We start from the raw sequence: 20,428 nt of genomic DNA, 5'->3' as shown, positions 1-20,428 counted from the left end.
TAATTATATCATTAAAAATCTCTATTTAGTATCTACTTATTATTATACTAGCGGATGCCCGCAACTTCGTCCGCGTGGAATTGGGTTTTTAAAAATCCCGTGGCAACTCTTTGATTTTCCGGGATAAAAAGTAGCATATGTCCTTCCCCGGGATGTAAGCTGTATTTGTACCAAATTTCGTCAAAATCGGTTGAACGGTTGAGCCGTGAAAAGCTAGCAGACAGACAGACGGACGGACAGACAGACAGACTTACTTTCGCATTTATAATATTAGTATGGAGTATGGATAGTATGGATTTAAAACATTAAATTCACATTTATTTGAATAAGTTATCTGAGTTAGTATATTAGGTATATTTTTAAAAATGAATGAAAATAAAGCTTTCTGTCAATCAATTATTATTATTATCTATATGAATTGTTTTTTTATTACATCCATGCTGAATAATTATATCATTTAAAAAACCTCTACTAAGTATTAAAAACATTAAGTTTATATTTATTAATGTAAAAATTGAATCGCTTATTAAGTAGTTTAAGAAATACCTATCTATCATCTACCTACTACCTACTACGAATACTACGATAGAAGTAAGTAATTATTTACTATTTTATTGTTGTTTTTTTGGGGGTCTGAACCTAGGAAGGATAAAAGGAACCTTTACATGATCACTTTGTTGTCTGTCTGTCGTGTCTGTCAAGAAACCCATAGGGTCAGTGGCGTGCACAGTGTTTGAAGCCAGGGTAGGCATTAGTTAGGTAGGAACCTGTTTACTGGCAGGTCATAATGAAAAATATGCATTGAGCTATTACAACTGGGGTAAGCAGTGCATTTCTGCCTCTATGACCTGCACGCCACTGCATAGGGTACTTCCCATTGACCTAGAATCAAGAAATTTGGCAGACAGGTAGGTCCCATAGCACACGTAGAGAAAAATCCGAAAACCGTGGATTTGTAGTTACATCACTAAAAAAAATTAAAATGTGTTCATGAACAAATATTATATTAATTAGTATTTCAAACTTTCAAAGTAAGATAACAATACCAAGTGGGGTACATGGGGTAGGTAGCTGTACATTCTAAAACAGGTTTTTTTATGCTTAATAGTTTTTGATTTATCGAGCAAAATTTCTGAAAAATACGACTTTAGTACGCCCTTTACCCCCGATGTGCGAGTCTGACTCGCACTTGGCCAGTTTTTATATTTTAAAATGTAACACATACCTACTTTTAGTTATGGATATATTTTGTGAATGTATTCTGTTCTAGGTAGGTACATGATACAAGCACTAATTAATTATTATTATAATTATTCTAGACAAGATTCAATAAACATCGTGATAACAATTTAGCCATAATTATGATAAGTGATGCGCCTTGGGATGAATGCGAATTCGGGGTAATTCCAACAAACCATTCTTCTACCAATAGGCTAGGTTATTATACTGATAGGATCACCAGGCTAGACGCTATCTTTGTTATCCTTGACACTGCAGGCACACGAGTAGATATCCCTACTGCAGGCGTCGCGGGTCACAGTTTTGGTAGTACGCAGTGGCGTAACAATAACGGCGGTTATACACCCATCCGATCCGAGTCCGTAAAAATACGTTCCTTTTTGGCATAATATGTCATAGATAATCGCTGGTATTCTCACGGATGACGTATAGAACTCGAACGACGGAAGTGCAGTGCAGTGCATAATCGCCGTAAGAGTGCCAAGCCGGGCAAAATGCCACGGGCCCACGGATCAAGGATGACCAAGAGTGTGACTGACTGTCAGTCAGTCAGTCAAATAGACAGTTAGTCAAATAGACAGTCAGTCAAGTAGACAGTCAGTCAATCAGTCAGTCAGACAGACAGGCAGTCAGGCAGTCAGTCAGGCAGGCAGAGAGTCGGGCAGTCAGTCAGTCAGTCCGTCAGTCAATCAGTCACAGTCAGTCAGTCAGACAGACGATCAGTCACAGTCAATCAGTCACAGTCAGGCAGGCAGTCAATCAGTCAGTCAGCAGACAGGCAGTCGGTTAGTCAGTCAGGCAGTCATTCAGTCAGGCAGTCAGTCATTTAGTCAGGCAGCCAGTCAGTCAGTGTGTCAGTCAGGGAATCAGTCAGTGAGTCAGTTTGTCAGTCAGTCTAAAAATGTTTGACGCGTACAGGCAGGATGGAAAGCACGAGTGATTCCGTGGGCGGGTGGCGTGGGCACGCATTCTCTTTCTTCTTGCTCATCTTTACATGCGCGCTCTATCCTGCACGAAAGCAGATTCACGCGTGAAAGAGCGTGTAATGTAAAGGCAGCTGATTGAGGGGAATTCGCCACGGGCCTCTAGTTTCTAGTTACGCCACTGGTAATACGATTGGCTATTCACCCTGTTGCATGGCGCAGCGTTATGTTTAAAGTTATGGTGATGATACTGGTTGTAATGATAATAGTATTCGTGTTGCATTTGTGTTTGATTGTATACTCGGTAGTGATGTTGTGGTGGTTGTTGCGGTTGTGCGTTCAAAACACTGGGATGTGGTTGTTGCGGTTGATAGAGTGGATATAAGTAAGTCTGTGGGTATCGGTAACCAGACCTGCAAAATAAAATAGACCTGAACAAGTGCTAATTAAATTTAAAATCGATTGCAAAATTTATACCGAAGATACAAACAAACAGGCCGACAAGAAAGAGAAGGAGACACACAGCACGGAAAATGCAAATTTTACGAAAGTTCCTGCCATTTTGCCAAAGAATGTGTTCTGTTGATTTTAAACTTTGTATTTTATTATAAGGCTGTCATAAGATGCACTTTACATTCTTCTAGCGTTTTGTATGAATCTTCTAAGTTAAAGAAGTAAATAGACTAACCTGGATGGCTGCCTGATACGTGCGTTGTAATCTACGAATGATGGAGGTTGACACAGACTAGACTGTGCCATCGTGCCAGTGTTATCATATTGCACGTAATGGGCATTTTCAGTGGCACCAGCAGCTTCCGGAAATAGAACTTTCCTTGTTGGATCTGTGCGTACTTCTGTTTGGGGCATTAAAATAGGCCGCGTGAGTTCTTCATACCTCAGCCGATTCATTTCAAGAGTTGGGTCTACGAACCTCGGTTGAGATGTTTGACCCATATTCTGCTTCACGATCCCAATATTATCAGACTCTATCCCTATATTATCTGATGGTACATATTGTGCATTCCTAATATTAATAGGTCGATTGACCACTTCATACTGCTGTCGATCTATTACATAATTTTGAGCGAATCTTGTGTGCTCGAAATTCTGCTGCATCATCCTAATATTTTCACTTTCTCTGACAGTATCTCCGGGTGGTGCTGGTGGGGGATTCCCTGCAGCTTCTGCATGTGGCACTTTTCTATAGTTGATGGCCGTTTCGGTTTCAAAGTTCGGAGTAGGCGGCGATATATTCTCATACCTTTGTTGAACCATCTCGAAAGTTGGATCCTCAAACTTCGGTTGAGTATTTTGCTCGATGTTTTGTTGCATTACTCCCATATCATCAGTGCCTTCCCCCATTTCGTTTATATCTGTATCGTAATCTTCAGGATCTATACCAATATCTTCAGATAAGTTGTTATCATTTCCAGTAAAAGCCATTGGAACCTTCTCAGATCGCCCTTCTATTTGAGGATATGACATAGTCACTTGATTATTTTCGTGTCTTTGTTGATTAATCTCGAAATTTTGAGCCATTAATCTAGGTTGTCGATTTAATCTCGAATTATCTACATATAGTGCATTTCCTTTTCCTTGGACAGCTTGTGCAAACATCATCTCTCTTGATGGTTCGGTGCACCTTTCTGTTTGAACATACGAGATAGGCATTTCATCGTAATCATGTTGTACTCTAAAATTGTGAGGAGCAAAACCCTGAGGTGGCTGTTGCATATTGTGTAACATTATCCCTTTACTTGCTCTTCCTTTCTTAATATCTTCAGATAGTTTTAACATGGACTTTCCTTTCGCAACTGCTGCATACAACCTTTTTGTATGTTCAGTGCGCCTATCGGCTTGAGCATATGAGATAGGCAGAGGCATATCTTTGTATCTTTGTACTTGCATCCCAACATTTTGATCAACTATACTTGGTTGAGGCATAGTTCGAACATTGTGCGGTAACATCCTCATATATTTACCCCTTTCGATATGCTGCTGCAAAACATGAGGATTTGCAAATAGTAGCTTTTTTGCAGGTTCAGTGCGCCTTTCCACTAAAGGATAAGTGATAGGTGACATATCTTGGTACTTTTGTGGATGCATCGTTAAATTTTGAGCAACTGATCCCGACTGAGGTGAATTTAGAATATTTTTCTGCAGAGTCCAATAATTTTCAGTATCTATTCCGTAATCCTCAGGATTCAACGCAAAATCTTCATTCAAGAAATTTCTTTTTGCAAGAAGAGTTTTTGAGTGTTGATATTTTTTTGTAGGATCGTTATTATGTCTTTCTAATCTTTGTTTTAAGTAGTTTGCTTCAATTTGGTCTTTTTCAAACTCTTCACTCCCGTAACTATTGGAGAAAGATTAAGAAAGTTATGTTTTACTAAGAAATTACTACTTAATAAAATTTTAATGGTAGGTAGATATGTTTTACTCGGCGAAAAAATTTCATTGGCATGAACAATTTAACCGAAGCGCACCGGAACTTTAATGCACAGCCTTGCCAGAATGGCCATACTTAGTTCTTTTTTTGGTAATTGTATTTACTACTTAGTTACATTGCTAAGCTAGTTTTTTACCTTTCTACCAAAGAAGCCCTTTATAAAACTAAATGCACATTGACGGTAACTAGAAGCGACACAAAAAGTCAGTTCCAAAAATAAATTTAAATTCTGTACGTAATTTAATTTAATTTAAACATCTTTATTCCTTGATACTATGACAAAGAATAAAACCGGCCAAGTGCGAATCAGACTCGCGCGCTGAGGGTTCCGTAGTAATCGTATTTTATCGACATTTTGCACGATAAATCAAAAAATACTCACTAGATCTCGTTCAAACCAATTTTCAGTGGAAGTTGCATGGTAATGAATTTTTGAGTTTCAGTTCTAAGTATGGGGAACCCCAAAATTTATTGTTTTTTTCTATTTTTGTGTAAAAATCTTAATGCGCTTTACAGAATACATCTACTGACCAAGTTTCAACAATATAGCTCTTAAAGTTTCGGAGAAAAGTGGCTGTGACATACGGACGGACATACAAACAGACAGACAGACATACATGACGAATCTATAAGGGTTCCGTTTTTTGCCATTCAGCTACGGAACCCTAAAAATGCAGGATTATCTTATTACCTTATCACTACAGTGATCTCTTCCAGGCAATCCATACTTAAGAAATTATAGAACTGTAAGACGCACAAATGTACAAAGTCTGGAGCAAATTCTTTGTGACTTGACAGATATTTTAATTACTATGCAAAACAAAGAAGCTCGCGATTGCACATATAATACTTAGGCTTCGGACTCATAAGACAAACAATCTGCTGCTGACCGTTTACGTTCCATAATATATTTTATATGGAGCGTTCATAAAACGCGTAAGGACGCGCTCAATTTTGCATCCAATTTGCAGCTCAGAGGCATCTAGCCCACTGCAGTCAGCCGCAAACTATTTGCTGAATGGTTCCGAAGCCTTAGTGGTCTATTCATATGCGGCATGCATTTCGAGCGCGCAATAACGTCCTTGCGTTGTTGACTCGGTAAAGACGTCGCTTCGACTCTACCTCAATGTGCCTTGAGCCTAAAAACACAGTAACATGCTGACACACGATGGCATACATTATATGAACTAACAGTAACAATAGTAGGTACCTACTACCTAGGTACACAATTAACAAGAAAAATATCAATACTTACTTCGCATTAGGCACTAGCAAATGTGCATTTATCCCCTTCCTTGATTTTTTCTTCCGCAAATTCGAAAGACTCGAGCAAATTTTCTGTTCTAATGTAGGTGAAAAATCAAAGCGATCTAAATCTAACCGCTTGCCGAACTTTTTCATAACAGACGTTGAAACTTTCTATAGTTATATTTTTGTTCGAGAAAAATTCTAAAGTCTACGAAACAGGTAAGTTTTGTCTAACTTTTTGTTAAAGTGACGCAAGATCAACTGAAAGCTCCTGCAGCGACTGCCGTATTTCCCGCGCAGTGAAATTGGGTCATGGGGCGTAACTCACGCCGAGTGAAATAGATTTTCCACCAATGAGGGCGGGGTGCGCGCGTCATACTAGCTAACTTTTTCGCGCTCTTCTTATGCTTCAAACCAATTATTATACACAAAGAGACTGCTCTATTTGATTTTATTGAAGTGAAAACTTTTGAATATTAAAAAAAACGACTGTGCTACTGTTGTTCCTTGTTTTAAGTTTTTCACCTCTGTCGGCAGCTGTTCCCACTCACTGCCATTTTTTTAAATAAGTAAGTAAGTACCTACTACTAAACATAGTAAACGTCTGTCACGCCAACCGAATACAACAACCGATAGTTCAGTATCGGCGACGTAGGTACGTTCAGCGGGTGTGTCGCTACCCTAAGTTTTTCCGTTTGCTTACCATTTTAATGGATATCCATATCCGTAACCGAAACTATCGGATATCCGAAATAAAAAATATCCGTTACCGTAAACGAATCCGAAATAAAAGTTTCAGATAGTTTCGGCTAGTTTTCGGCTGTAAGAAAGAATTACTTGTATGACAGATTGCAAAACCTATACAAGGTACAATTAAAGTCGAATATAATCTTATTTGTATTTCATTTTACAGTTCCTTAAAAAATTAATATCCGTAACCGAAACTATCGGAAAATCCGAAATAATTTCATATCCATAACCGTAACCGAAACCGATATTATATTTTACCAATATCCATATCCGTATCCGGATCCGAAATTATATTATATCCATAACATCCTTACTAAAAAGTACCTACCTACCTACGTCGAATTGACGTCACATCTATATTGTATTTCCACGTGTATTTCATACAAGCTCCCATACTAAGCGAGTGTTTTGACGTTTTATGAAAATTCGCTGATTTGTCTAGTAGGTAACTAGTCATCGTCCATATTCAATGTTTCGTTTAGTAAATACTTTGATATTACATTGGTCACGTTATCTCTTACACTATAGGTAAACAGATCTAGGAAATTCGGACGGAAAACTGACCAATAGCAAAGGACTACGTGGCGTCCTATTTAATAGTTTATTTATAGCAACCAATAGCAAAAATCGTTGGTTTACAATTATGGTTTTTGTTTTATTTCCATACACTACTCCAGTCACTACTTAGTACATACAAAAACAAATATTGAATAACCGCAAGCTCTATATTATATCCCAGTTCCTAGTAATGCACCTGCTTTATTTCTTTTTTTAATGGAAATATATTACAATTATCTGATGCCCGCGACTTCGTTCGCGTGGAATTAGGTTTTAAAAAATCCCGTGGAAACTCTTTGATTTTCCGGGATAAAAAGTAGCCTAAGTATGTCACTCTCCGTCTTTATCTATACCCATGCAAAAAATCACGTCAATCCGTTGCACCGTTGCGACGTGATTGAAGGACAAACCAACAAACAAACACACTTTCGCATTTATAATAAGGATACTAATAAAGGGCACAGATATCTCCTCTCAGAATGAAAAGAATTTAGGCCATAGGCAGCCACGCTGGTCAAGTGCAGATTAGCACTTCACACACATTTTGAGAAAATTATGAAGAACTCTCAGGCATACAGGTTTCCTCACGATGTATTTCTTCTCCGACCTCCAGAATATAAGGCGAACCTAGGCTATTAAATAAATAACATAAATAAATAAACGACTCTAAAAAAAAAAACGGCTCTATCAACGATGGTGATAGTAAATCTCATCTATAGGTACTAATAAACAGAATTGAAGTGTCTGTCTGTAATATCGAAATAGGTAACTACCTCATAAGCTCTGGTTATTTTATACCATAGCTAAATCACACGTTTTTCCATGTTTGAACGGGTTGATCTTGATCTTCGGAACGACAGGACCTATTTTGACGGGACTTGCATAGACAAATAGAGGATTAACCAAGGAGTAACATATAGCCTACTTTTTTAACCGACTTTAACCGACGTTTTCTACGTATGTAGGTATACCAAAATCTCAGAGATTTCTGAACAGATTTGCGTCATTTTTTTAATCGAAAGAGAAACTTTGCGACAGTGTCCCATAAAAAATTTGGATTCCAAACCCACAACCCTGATGCTGCAGGAGACCTGACCACCAAAGGTCAAAAGTGATGGGTTTTAAAAACTGTCGGTTTTGAGATTGGAGGTACGGTCTACCAAGTAAAGACTTTATCGTTGAACTGGAGGACCCAACTCCTCAACCCTGATGCTGTAAGGAATTGCATTCTTAAATTCAAAAGGATTTTTAAAGAATCGTCCGTTTAAATTTTTTACGAGGTAGGTACAGAGATACCTTGCATCCCGGGGACGGGTAGGCTATATAGGTATAATTGCTACTACGGATAGGCTAGTTTTGCTCTGGAAAATCAAGTTCCCACGGGATTTTTAAAAACCTAAATCCACGCGGGCGAATCCATGGACACCATCTAGTAAGTAATAAGCATAGGTACAGGCAAAATGCCTAGGTATTTTGTCTGCACCTGTATGCAATCTCCGTCAAGTACCTAGCTAATTAAGATCTCTAAGTGTAGCTCTCTATTAGGTCGGTACAAATTACGTAAATACCTATTATGCGAAGCCAGACGAACTAATCCCCATTTAATTGGCGTGTTTGAAATGATGCCGATTCGTGGGCGCCACTTCAATGTAAAAAGCTGCGTAGAGCTATAAATAACAAGTAGGTAGGTAGGTACACCTATACCTATCGATAGACGATGCAGAACATACGCTGTTCCGTTGGCCTCAGTTTGAGGAAGAAAGAAGGAATGTCGTGGCTGAGCTGGGAGGAGAGTTTGGAGTGGAGAGCCTCATAAGCACAGTGCTGGAAGAAAAAAGGAAGTAGCAGATAGTTCAGAAATACATGGAAGTTATAATTTAAAGTAAGGAGAAAGACGAAAGAGGAGGAAGTTGAGTTAGACCGCGGCAATGGTAGGCCAACAAGGCGGGGACATTATTGCTTAGAGAAAGGAGGGGGTTTTTAGTCGGTAGGAGTCCGGCACTATGTCCATGAAGATTTTCCCCTCCTAAGCGAAAAAAAAAGGTAGGTACCTATAGTACGCGACAGGTTGACATGGCGATCGGGGTATGAGGCGGGGGGACGCCCCGCACACCCGCACGTCACCCGCGCTCGCTCGCACCGGGTTAGCGCGGTAGCTGTGCCGGTTTGCGGGGCGTTCCCTCCCCTATTGTCATATCAACCTGTCGTGTATTAGAGGTAGGATAAATCATTAAAATAACCAACTTCTTTAACACCTTTTATTATATAAAACATTCTTACCATTGCAATTTAAAATATCTAACTGTATAGTATTCACAATTATTATAAAAATGTATAAAAAAAAATCTATTAAAAATATGCTCCTGAAAAAAGCATATTACACAATTGAAGATTATTTAAATGATAAAAGAGAGTGGATTTGACCTGTAGCTCGTTCCGGCAACGCACAAGTCTGCAAATACTATTTTATACAAAGTCAAAGTCAAAGTCAAATGATTTATTCAAAATAGGTAATTAATAACGCTTTTTGATGGTCAGATGTTGGATTTCTAAGATATAGGAGCATGTAATACATGGCATAATCTTGTACCTATATCAAATATTTGAAAAGAGCAACCGCCGAGTTTCTTGCTGGTTCTTCTCGGTAGGAAAGGCATTCCGGACCAGTGGTAGATGCATCCGACTATTCGTAAGTACTTGTAAAAGTTTATACGAATAAAAAAGATTTTTATTTTATTATTTTATTTTATAAATTACCATACATTAAGAACATCAGTTATAACAATATGATTCATGACCCTTAATAATTAAATTAAATTATTAATAATAATATTTATAAAACCCGTATTAATAAAATAAAATTAATGCTACTCTTCCATGATTAACATTATGATGATAACCAGGATAACCTAGTGAAAGCAGAACAGGAAAAAGTATCGAAAAACCTTGACTTAGCTCACTGAATACGGTATTTGACTATGTCAAAAATAAAATTGAAGAGAGTCTTCCAAATTACGTAAAATCCACGTATTTTGCTAGTTTTATGTGTGATAACCATTTTAAATTATCGATTAAACTAAAAAAATCACGTCAAATGATTGTGACGTCACATACCGGTATTTCATAGAATCTTGCATACTAAGCGCGCGTTTTGAAGTTTGTACTGCGATATTAGTTTCGATATCACTACCCATATTACAAATGCAAAAGTCTGTTTGTTTGTTGGTTTGTCCTTCAATCACATCGCAACGGAGCAACAGATCGGCGTGATTTTTTGCATAGGTGTAGTTCAAGACATAGTAAGAAATTTTAATGGACAGTTTCTCTTCTCTAGTATTAAAAATTGAACCTTATCGGTTTGCATTAAGGGACAAATTTTAAAAGCTAATTACTTGTGGCTGGATATTTTTTAATATCAAACGCAGAATTATTTATCCCGGAAAATTAAAGAGTTCTCACGGGATTTTTAAAAACCTAAATCCACGCGGATGAAGTCGCGAGCGCCAGCTAGTGGACTATATTACAGCTTAGCAGCTAACTTGTTTTTTTCGATAAGACTATTAATGACCGCATGTGCCTCGTCATAGTAAGGGTTGAAATGATTGCGCACTTTATTCCACCAGGTCGAAATATCTTTGAAGTTTTCAGCGGCGTCGTAACCTGCCGCTCCTGGAAAATAAAGATTTTATTTATTTCAATACATCTACCTTCTGTCTCGTTGGTTTTCTTTAGAGATGTTACAGAGGTTCGACAGCGGTTCCGAAAGTTCGGACCGGTTCCGACAAACCAAATTAAAAACTCCGATTTCGGTTTCGATATAACCACTTCCGTAACATCCTTGGTTCACGTGCTAGTTGCTAGCTTATTCTTATTAACAGACTTCTTTTTATCTTTATTTTTATAGGGGTTTTAGTCAAGCTTATTCTGCAGGAAACAAAGTTGGAAGGGCAGTCTGCATCTTAGCATATTATCAGAAACGTTGAGCAAAAACGTTTCGTGCAAGTGGATTGGTTGTCGACCACATGATATAAGGATGCCCACAATCACGGTTTCTTGCCATTTTGTGGTAGAATGGTGAACTTAATACATAATTGATTTATTTTAATGTAGATAACGGGTACATACCACGATTAATTTGATGTTTTGTTTGTCACGCACTAGTCTAGGTGCAAAGCGATTGAAATTCGCAAACACAAGAATTTCAATCGTGAGGATGGTTTTAAACTAGCAAGTATGTGGAATCCAGTGGTAGAATTATGCAAACCAAGACAGCATCGTACGACATCGAATGTTAACGTTACTAACGTTGTGAGTGTATTTTGCCGGACAGCTCGTGAAGTTCCAGCGAAAAAACAAGAAAGAGGGTAGTTCGCTACTGCCGATGACAGCTCGAATTTCATCTCCTGTAGCACCGCAGTCCCGTCGTGCAATTGGGTTGAAATATTGATAAATAAAAACATCAAATTAAGATCGTGATAATACGGTATTTGACAACTAGTCAAATCAGTAACTTTTTATCAAACGTCAAAACGCGCTTAGTATGTGATATTCTATGGAATACCGGCGTGTGACATCACAATCATTTGAGGTGCTTATTTTAGTTTAATCGATAATTTAAAATGGTTATTACACTTAAAACCAACAAAGGACGTGGATTTTACGTATTTTGGAAGACCCTCTATTTAACAATCACTGGGAAATAATTTATTTTTGATGTAGTGAATATACATACCCAATTAATGTACCCGTTATCTACATTAAAATAATATGTCATTAAACCACAAAATAAGCTTAAAATCATTAACTTACTTGGTTGCTCCAACTCGCAAGCCGCAAGTAGATCGGCCACGGTAATAGAGTCACCAGCTATAAACTCTGTGCCATTTTGTAGCCAGTGCATTTCAAACGCTTTCAAAGAGGATATCATCCTCTTTTCAAATCCCATTAGAGTTTTTGCACTGGGTGCTTTCCCTGTGAATTTCGGGTCTATGACCTAAATTGGTGAAGAAAAAAAAAATTAATAACAAAAACCAATGGCAGTGCTATGCTTTATTTCGAGGTGGTAATAACAATATTAGCAAAAATATTTATTAAGTACTTATTACCATGCTCAACTATTATTCAAAATCCATCCATACTAATATTATAAATGCGAAAGTTTGTCTCGGCCTGTCTGCTAGCTTTTCGAGGCCCAACGGTATAACCGATTTTGATGAAATTTAGTACAGATGTAGCTTACATTTCTGGGAAGGACATAGGCCCCTTTTTATCCCGGAAATCAAAGAGTTCCCACGGGATTTTTAAAAAACCTAAATCCACGCGAACGAGGTCGCGGACATCATCTAGTAACTAATATATTATACACAGTGAAATAGTGGCTTTATAGCCGTGGCTAATTGATAAATTGCCTTAAACTATCAATTACACTTGTTTGTTTTGGAAAACTAAGCACTTTTTTTGGATAAATAAAATCTAGACACAAACTCGAATCTGTGAGAAACATTAGTACCTAGTGGGCGGCGAGCCGAGCGCCACGTGCTTGTCACGTCACATGACAACCGCGCTGCTGTTTTAAGACAGTGCAGCGACGCGGTGCATTACTATTGATTCGCGAATTTTTCCAAACAATAATTTCTCGGTTCAATTTTTTTTATTTTAAGACTAGGGTCAATTTGGATAGATTCACTTTGCTACGGCTCTTAACTACTAGAATTTCGCTGTGTATATGGGCATTTTTCAAAAAAGTTGTCGGTAGCGTAATAGGAATTCCACATAAATAAAAATTTAGTTTTGCCTTAAAATGTAATTATATTGTAAATATATAGTATAAACTATATAAAAATAGTAAATTTTATTAAAAATAAATGTAATAATTGGGAATATTTTCATTTTTAACTTGATACCACCCAATTGAAGTTCCATTACGTCACTGACTTTTTATTGGATTTCCAGGGAAATAAAACAAGTTATACATTAATTATCTTTAATGTCGAAAAATTAACCAAATCAGCCTTCTAAAAATAATTAAAACTAAACATATAACATCAAATTGAACTGAAGTTTTTAACAAAAATGTTCTTTAACGCTACTTTTGGATGTTTTGTACTAAAGAATTTTGTTAAAACACTGACTATTTTCTTATAAATCTTTTAATATTAAATTGTGACAAATAACTAATTATTTAATAACATTTCTAAACATTAAAATATTTATATATCTCTGACTTTATAGCCATTTCTCTGAAAATAAACCTTTATCAAAAATGGGACAGTGACGTATAGTGGAATACAAAATCGCGTTTAGGAAACATAAGGCATCGTGCATAATTGGTCAAAAAAGACAAAAAAATAGCATTACAAATCAAATATTATTATGTAGCTAATCATCACAGTAATATTATAAAACGAGAAGTTTCGTTTGTTACAACCTGCAGCAAAAACTGCTGAACCGATTGACATCTCTTGATCCCGAATATCCCGCAGGATAAAATCTTTGCAAGTGAAATAGTGTGGGCTGGCTATCTAAGACGTAAATTAAATAATTATTATAACATATATTCTATAAAGTTTTTAAATTATAAAATTTAAAGAATATAATATACTGGCTGCTTCATTTGAGTGGGTCAGTAAGGGGAGGTCCTGGAACCGCTGTAGCTATGAGAAAACGTTTTTAGGAGACCATCCGTTATTTTTGAAATAATAATTAACATCCGCAATATTTTGACAGCGGTTTATATAGCCTAACACACCAGAATACATCATAGGTTAAAAACTTACCTCTATCTTTTTTACGTTGGTTTAAATGATGATGATGATGACAATCCAACTTCCTATGAAAACACCTTTATTGTTCCATTACGTTACTTTTCAATTCCATTCACGCGACTGTGGTTCACGGTAGCGTAATGGCGGTGACGTATACCACCCCTTAAAAATTCAAAATCAATATTACATATTAATAATCAAAGGTTAGACTGATTTAATTTTACTTTCCAAATAAAGAATAACAAATCTCTTTAATAACATACAAACACAAATGCGCAATCAAACCTTACCTATTAAAATCAGTATCGTTGGTGGAACAAATTTTTTGAACCAAGTCGAAGCAACCACTTCTGTTGCGTTTTTCTGGCGACTGCTTTTGTAAAATACAACACGGCGATTACCATAGACTAATAATGTTGCCAGTATTCCGAAAATATTATGCAAATGGTGCAATTTTCATTCGAAGACCTCGAAAGGCCGGTAGCGTAAGCGGAAATTCCACTAACACCAAATTCACGGGACAGCAAATAAATTGTATTTTTTAAATAAAATTCTATCGTAATGTCTTTGTTGAAGGGCTTTAATTTGAAATTAGTATCATACTTAACTACCTCAGTGTTCAAATATTCATGAAATATTTTTGGACGGTATAATTTTTGACTCTAAACTTGACAAGGTGTTAGTGGGACATATGTCAGAAGGTACTTCCTCTCTTTTATTTTTTGGTATTTTATGTTTTTAAAACTCTTAAACATGAATTAACATATTAAATTATAAAAGATTAAATATTAAACAATATTGGTAAGCATAGACAATAGCTTGTTTTTTTCATAAAGTTTGATCAAATTACCATCAAAGTGGCCGGACAACGACTTTTATAATGGGACAACTTTTTTGAAAAACGCCCATAAACATTGATAATATCAAAAGTGTTCCTATTTTGAATGAAACTTCATCACCACTGCCTTCAAGTTCATGGGCGGCGGTAATCGCTTAACATCAGGTGACCCGCCTGCTCGTTCCCTCGCTGTCTATTAAAAAAAAAAATTACTTACCTTCACCCTAAAGTACATGGCACAATGTATGCGCAACCCAATGTGTTGCCATTCCAAAAACTCATCAACCCTTGCCTGTGATTTACTTTCCTTGGGAAACAGGCTGTTCGGGATGAGATTTTCGCGGGATAGATATTTGATTATTGCAACACTACAATAAGATATTGTTTGAAATAAGATATTCTTTTAAATTCAAGGTAAATTAAAATGAAAAAAATAGCTTTTATAAAGTGTATCACACACTTGCAGCATGGAATGGAGACAAGGCAAGACATCTTTTATGTATTTGTATTTTCTGTTTTTCATTATAGTTAGAACCATATTTCAAAATCTAAATATATAAAACGAAAAGCTAACTGACTGACTGACTTCTGATTGATCAACGCACAGTTCAAACAACACTGGACGGATTGGGTTGAAATTTGGCATGCAGATAGCTATAATGACGTAGGCATGCGCTAAGAAAGGATTTTTGAAAATTCAACCTCTAAGGAGGTAAAATAGGGGGTTGAAATTGGTGTAGTCCATGTGGATGAAGTCGCAGGCATAAGCTTGTCTTCCTTATGTTTAAAGAATAAGCTGACTGGCTGCCATATCCATGCTTAAACTGCTGGGTTTAAAACTTGCAATTTTCTCTATAATGAAAGAAAATCAGAAATTCTACCCAAGAGAAGCCCCGACAGGTCAGCTTGTATACTAAAGAAGGACAATGCAAACCTTTCAGTTAAAATAAATCCATTATGATCAATGACTGGCACTTTTTGAAATCTATTTATAGCTGTGAACTCATCAGTATAATGTGCACCTATAAAAAAAATCATTTAAGTATTTCTTATCAGTAAAATAGACCCGGCAGGCCTAGAACCATAATTTGGCAAATGCAATCACCTCCAATTGGCTGACTCTCTCTCGCTATTGATTAGGTACATAGTTGCAGTATAAAGACGAAAAATTTAACCGATACACAAATCGTAGTGATAATCACCGCAGCTACAGGTACTGAGAATAACAAGCCACAGTTAAACAAAGAAATTTTTATCTTCCTAACTTAGAATCAAACCCTTATCTCTTGCCAATACGTATTCATATTTCACACCACTGTATTCTTCTGTAACATAAATTTGTAAATCGTAGCCTCTTTATCTGCCCTTTTATAGAAAAACTATTGAATACAACTTAAACTAATATCACTTAACTTTTCACAGGGAGAAAGTACAGCTTTCCTTTAAATTCCTACATCTATGGATCATAATACAAAGTACTTATTACTTTTTCAAAAAATTATTTACCTTTTCGCAAATCGACCAACTTTTTTTCAAAATCGCACTTCGCAGTTTTTAATAATATGAACAAGGCTCTTGATGGCTGGGACAAGAGATCTATATATAATTTTAAGACCATTTTTATGCTAGAATACAATTACTATGTGTATGTACAGTTAAACTTTAGTATAACCTTTATAAAATAACACAAAAAGTTTATTGACATTTTGACAAGTTCAAAGTTCACGTCACAGACAATAACCACAATAATTAGACAGCGAACCACAGTCAAAATGTTGATGACCAAGCTATGACCAAACCTGTCATCATAAACTTTGTCAAAATGTCCTTTTAAAAAAAAAATTGCGAACTAACGAGTAGGTGGGTCGTACGAAGTAGTACTTAGAAATTCTTTGGGGTCGCATTAGTATATTATCTATGAGGTGGGTCACCATGTTAATATTACACCACCGCCACCCATAAAAATTTGCAACAAACTACTCAAACAAATCAATCACTACAATTTCGGTACCATGAAAAATAAAAAAATAAAAAAATAAAAATAAATCAGCTTGCCGAAGAAAAAAATTAATAATTGATCGAATATAATAATTATGTTTGAAATGAAATGAAATGATTTATTTGTTTTAAAAGGTCTTTTTAAAATTGTGCCAGGGACCCTGAAGTAAGTTTGCAAAACCTGTATCTCAGGGTCCCCGCTCTCCCTCCTCCATCATTAACAAATAAACACTTATACAAAACTAAATTTAGTGATATGATATGAATATGAAACTTAAAAATATGTGTGTGTGTGTGTATGAGTGTGTGTGTGTGTACATATGTGAATCAGTGTGTATTGTATGTGAGTGTGAGTGAGTGTATGTGTGTGTGAGTGTGTACATGTGTATATTTTTAATAACAATTAACAAATTTCAAATTTAACCTACCTATTTATATTCCTACAAGTAATTCTGTTTCGTCGTACGTTTTTTCTTGTAACCACTTAGACAATGTTTTTTAATATCAAACTGTTTACTAGTGTGGAAATTGAGAATTTTGTTGATTTTATTGTAGAGATGTGCAGATTTTCTGGTGTACTGATTGCGAGAAAAAGACGTTTTTGCTGCAGCTATATTAATGACATTAAGTTTCCTTCTCCTTCGTACAATTAAAGGTTCAAATTTTGTGGATTTATGTACTTTCAGAATCGTTTGCAAAATATATAACTGTCTCACAGTTAATACCTGACTGGTTGAGTAAAGCTTGTGTGTACAGTGTACATAACAATTATTATATTATATTGAAATAATAATGACTATATAACTAATAACACTTATTTTGGATGGAAGCATAAACTGTAAAAGCGTAGTGAAAATATTTTTGTTATATAGTTAGTTATAGTTAGTTACATATTAGAATTAATAACTCACACAAATGCCAGCAATAACAATGCCTATGACATTCTTCTATGATTCCTGCTGTCCTATAACCACCCAAGCCTATGACAAATAATTTAGTACATCACTATAATGACGTCAATTTAGAATTTTTCATTTCAATTTCCTTTTAGTGCTGCCACCTTAAAGTATTTTACCCTTGATTTAGGGTTAACTAGCAAATCGGGGTATGAATTAGGGTAATTCTTGAGATACTTTTTACACCTCGGGTATTAGGCTAGTTGACACTTTTTTTAATTACCTAAACTAGCGGCACGCTATGATGGCCGGTTTGACGTTTGTCCGCTCATGAAGTTCCGTATTAATTGATAACGACTTTGAAGGAAATAATTGTATTACTTTATTGACGATAGTGATGTGCAGAGATTCATAAATTTTATCGAATGTAGTTTTAGGTTTAGGACTCAAAATTTATTTATTAAATTGATTTCTTAAATGTATACAAGTGTAGAAAAATCAGTTTGCACCATTTAAGGGGTGAATGTACTTGTGAATATGAACAATTTTCACTATGTGGACAAACCTCTGAAATCGCAAAAAATATCAATAAATTTTTAAAAATGGAATCTAATACGATCGTCACATAGGATCGCTGGCTAGCACAACTACTACCTCCGGCAAACTCGCGTCAATGCTCAATGCAAAACAAAGCAGTTTCGAATTGACGTTGCTTCGAAAAGTATAAACTGTCAGTGCAATGCGATTGTGATATAGTTTTGACCTGGCTTTGGATTTCAAATATTGATACTGCATTACTGTTGACCCTTGCTCGTTAATTTGGACTCTGTTCAAGCCCTTTGTTGTGGATTTCGTCGATATGACCGAACGTACGCAGAGAACTGTTCTAAATAGTCAGACACGTGAGTTCCTAATACGCCTTCGTAACTATTTCGATCGTGAAGCTCAAAATGGAGGGCCAATTTTACCTATAACGTCAGTGGTTGAACGCGTAGCTGATGCGCTTAATATTGGACAACGAACTGTTAGACGGATAACTAAAAAAAAATATGGCGAGACTGGCACAGAAGAAAATAAACTTCACACACCAAAAAAGAGAAAACGAGCAAAACCAGTCGTAGGCATCGATAGCTTTGATGCCGATGCTATCCGAAGACATGTTTACGGCTACTATTTACAGAAGGAGTATCCAACAAGAAAAAAGTTGGTGCATTCACTGAAGGAAGCTGGATTATTCTTCGGTGGGGAAAGTTCTTTAACGAAGATTTTGAAGACCATTGGATTTCGATACAAAAAATGTAACAAACGCAAAATATTGATGGAAAGATTTGATATAGCGATGGCAAGGTATACTTTTTTACGGCAAGTGAAAGAAATCAAAAATTGGCAAAATGTTGTGTTCTTGGATGAAACATGGCTTAATGCTAACCATACTGTAGGCCGTTCTTGGAACGATGACACAGCAGCATCTACTTCCAAAGTTCCTGTAGGAAAAGGATCGCGACTTATAATTTGTCACGCCGGAACCATCAACGGGTTTGTCGAAGGTTCTCTCATGGCTTTTGCGTCAAAAACCACTGGAGACTATCATGAAGACATGAATGGAGAAAAGTTTACTGAATGGTTTACCTCAATGTTGTGTAGCCTCCCTGAACCATCTATTATAATTATGGACAACGCCCCATACCACTCGATGCAAATTGACAAGCCACCTGCCCAATCCCAAAAGAAAGCTGATATCGTCGCATGGCTTCGTAAAAATGGCGTAGATGCAAACATGAATATGTTAAAAGCGGAATTAGTACGTCTTTTAAAAGAAAACAAACCAACCAAGATCCGATACGTCATTGACGAAATAGCATTAGAACATGGGCACAGAGTTATACGGTTACCGCCTTACCATTGTGAGTATAATGCGATTGAGTTGGTGTGGGCTCAAATTAAGGGATATGCTGCAAGACACAATACAGAACCCCCATTTACCACAAAAAAAATGCTAAAATTATTAGAAGAAGCTTGTGAACATGTGACTAAAGGAGACTGGGAAAAGGTTGTGAATAGAACTGTTAAATTAATAAGGGAAGATTATGAAAGAGATGTGAAAATAGATAATATTATAGAAAACGAACATATAATTATTAATGTATGTGATGATAGCAGTGACGACAGTGAAAATAGTAGTATGGACGAATCTGATTAATTATGGCCTTTTGTGGCACCTTTTTCGGTATCTTTTGTATTCATATGTTTCTTGTGTGCATATAAAGTATGTATATTCATTTTCGTTCAAATATTCAGTTCGTTCAAATAAATTAAATAAACATATACATTTTTGTTTTATTAAACCTATTTAATCAGGTACAAAAACAAAACTTAATTGTTTTTTGTTCGAGAATAAATTGACATTCCACATCACTATTGTAATGTGTCAAACCGGCCATCATAGCGTGCCGCTAGTGTAGGTCTTAAATGGTTAATATTTGTCCTATTAGATCAAAAAAATTAACACTATATTTTTTTGCGCCCTAAAAACCGTAAAACTTTAATTTCAAAATATATTTTTCTTAGACTGGTGAAAACACTATAGATTATCTGTTCTCTGACGTCATGCATTTGTAAACAACAGCATAACCTCCCAAAGTTTAATAAACATGACTTCTATACTAGTTTACATGAAAAATATAGTAATTATCGTTATTGTATCATCCGAGAATGTAAAAACGCATCGATAAAGACCACAGGAAAGTTGTGGATTAGAGTGCCCA

At 36.1% G+C, this 20,428-nt stretch overlaps 1 protein-coding gene across 1 annotated transcript; it reads right to left on the bottom strand.

The window, feature by feature from the left end:
- Positions 1–9,294: 9,294 nt before the first annotated feature.
- LOC117989172 (glutathione S-transferase theta-1-like) lies at positions 9,295–16,485 on the bottom strand. The gene is made up of 5 exons (XM_034976489.2): positions 16,276–16,485; positions 15,704–15,791; positions 14,987–15,137; positions 11,977–12,160; positions 9,295–10,836 (listed from the first exon to the last, which is right to left on the bottom strand). Exons 1-5 carry the CDS (start codon positions 16,385–16,387, stop codon positions 10,688–10,690), a joined length of 684 nt encoding a protein of 227 aa, XP_034832380.1. The 5' UTR covers positions 16,388–16,485; the 3' UTR covers positions 9,295–10,687.
- Positions 16,486–20,428: the final 3,943 nt, after the last annotated feature.

This window comes from Maniola hyperantus, chromosome 15 (assembly GCF_902806685.2).
Source record: "Maniola hyperantus chromosome 15, iAphHyp1.2, whole genome shotgun sequence".
Classification (NCBI taxonomy): Eukaryota; Metazoa; Arthropoda; class Insecta; order Lepidoptera; family Nymphalidae; genus Maniola; species Maniola hyperantus.
The sequence above is the reverse complement of the archived record's forward strand: the minus strand, read 5'-3'. Positions and strand labels throughout refer to the sequence as shown.

Excerpts from the sequence above, each read along its gene's own strand:
- LOC117989172 (XM_034976489.2), bottom strand. The coding sequence starts at position 16,387 with ATGGTCTTAAAATTATATATAGATCTCTTGTCCCAGCCATCAAGAGCC. Across the intron at positions 15,138-15,703 it reads GGATTTATTTTAACTGAAAG|TGTTGCAATAATCAAATATC; the intron begins GTTTGCATTGTC and ends ATCTTATTGTAG. Across the intron at positions 10,837-11,976 it reads TTGCGAGTTGGAGCAACCAA|GAGCGGCAGGTTACGACGCC; the intron begins GTAAGTTAATGA and ends TTTATTTTCCAG.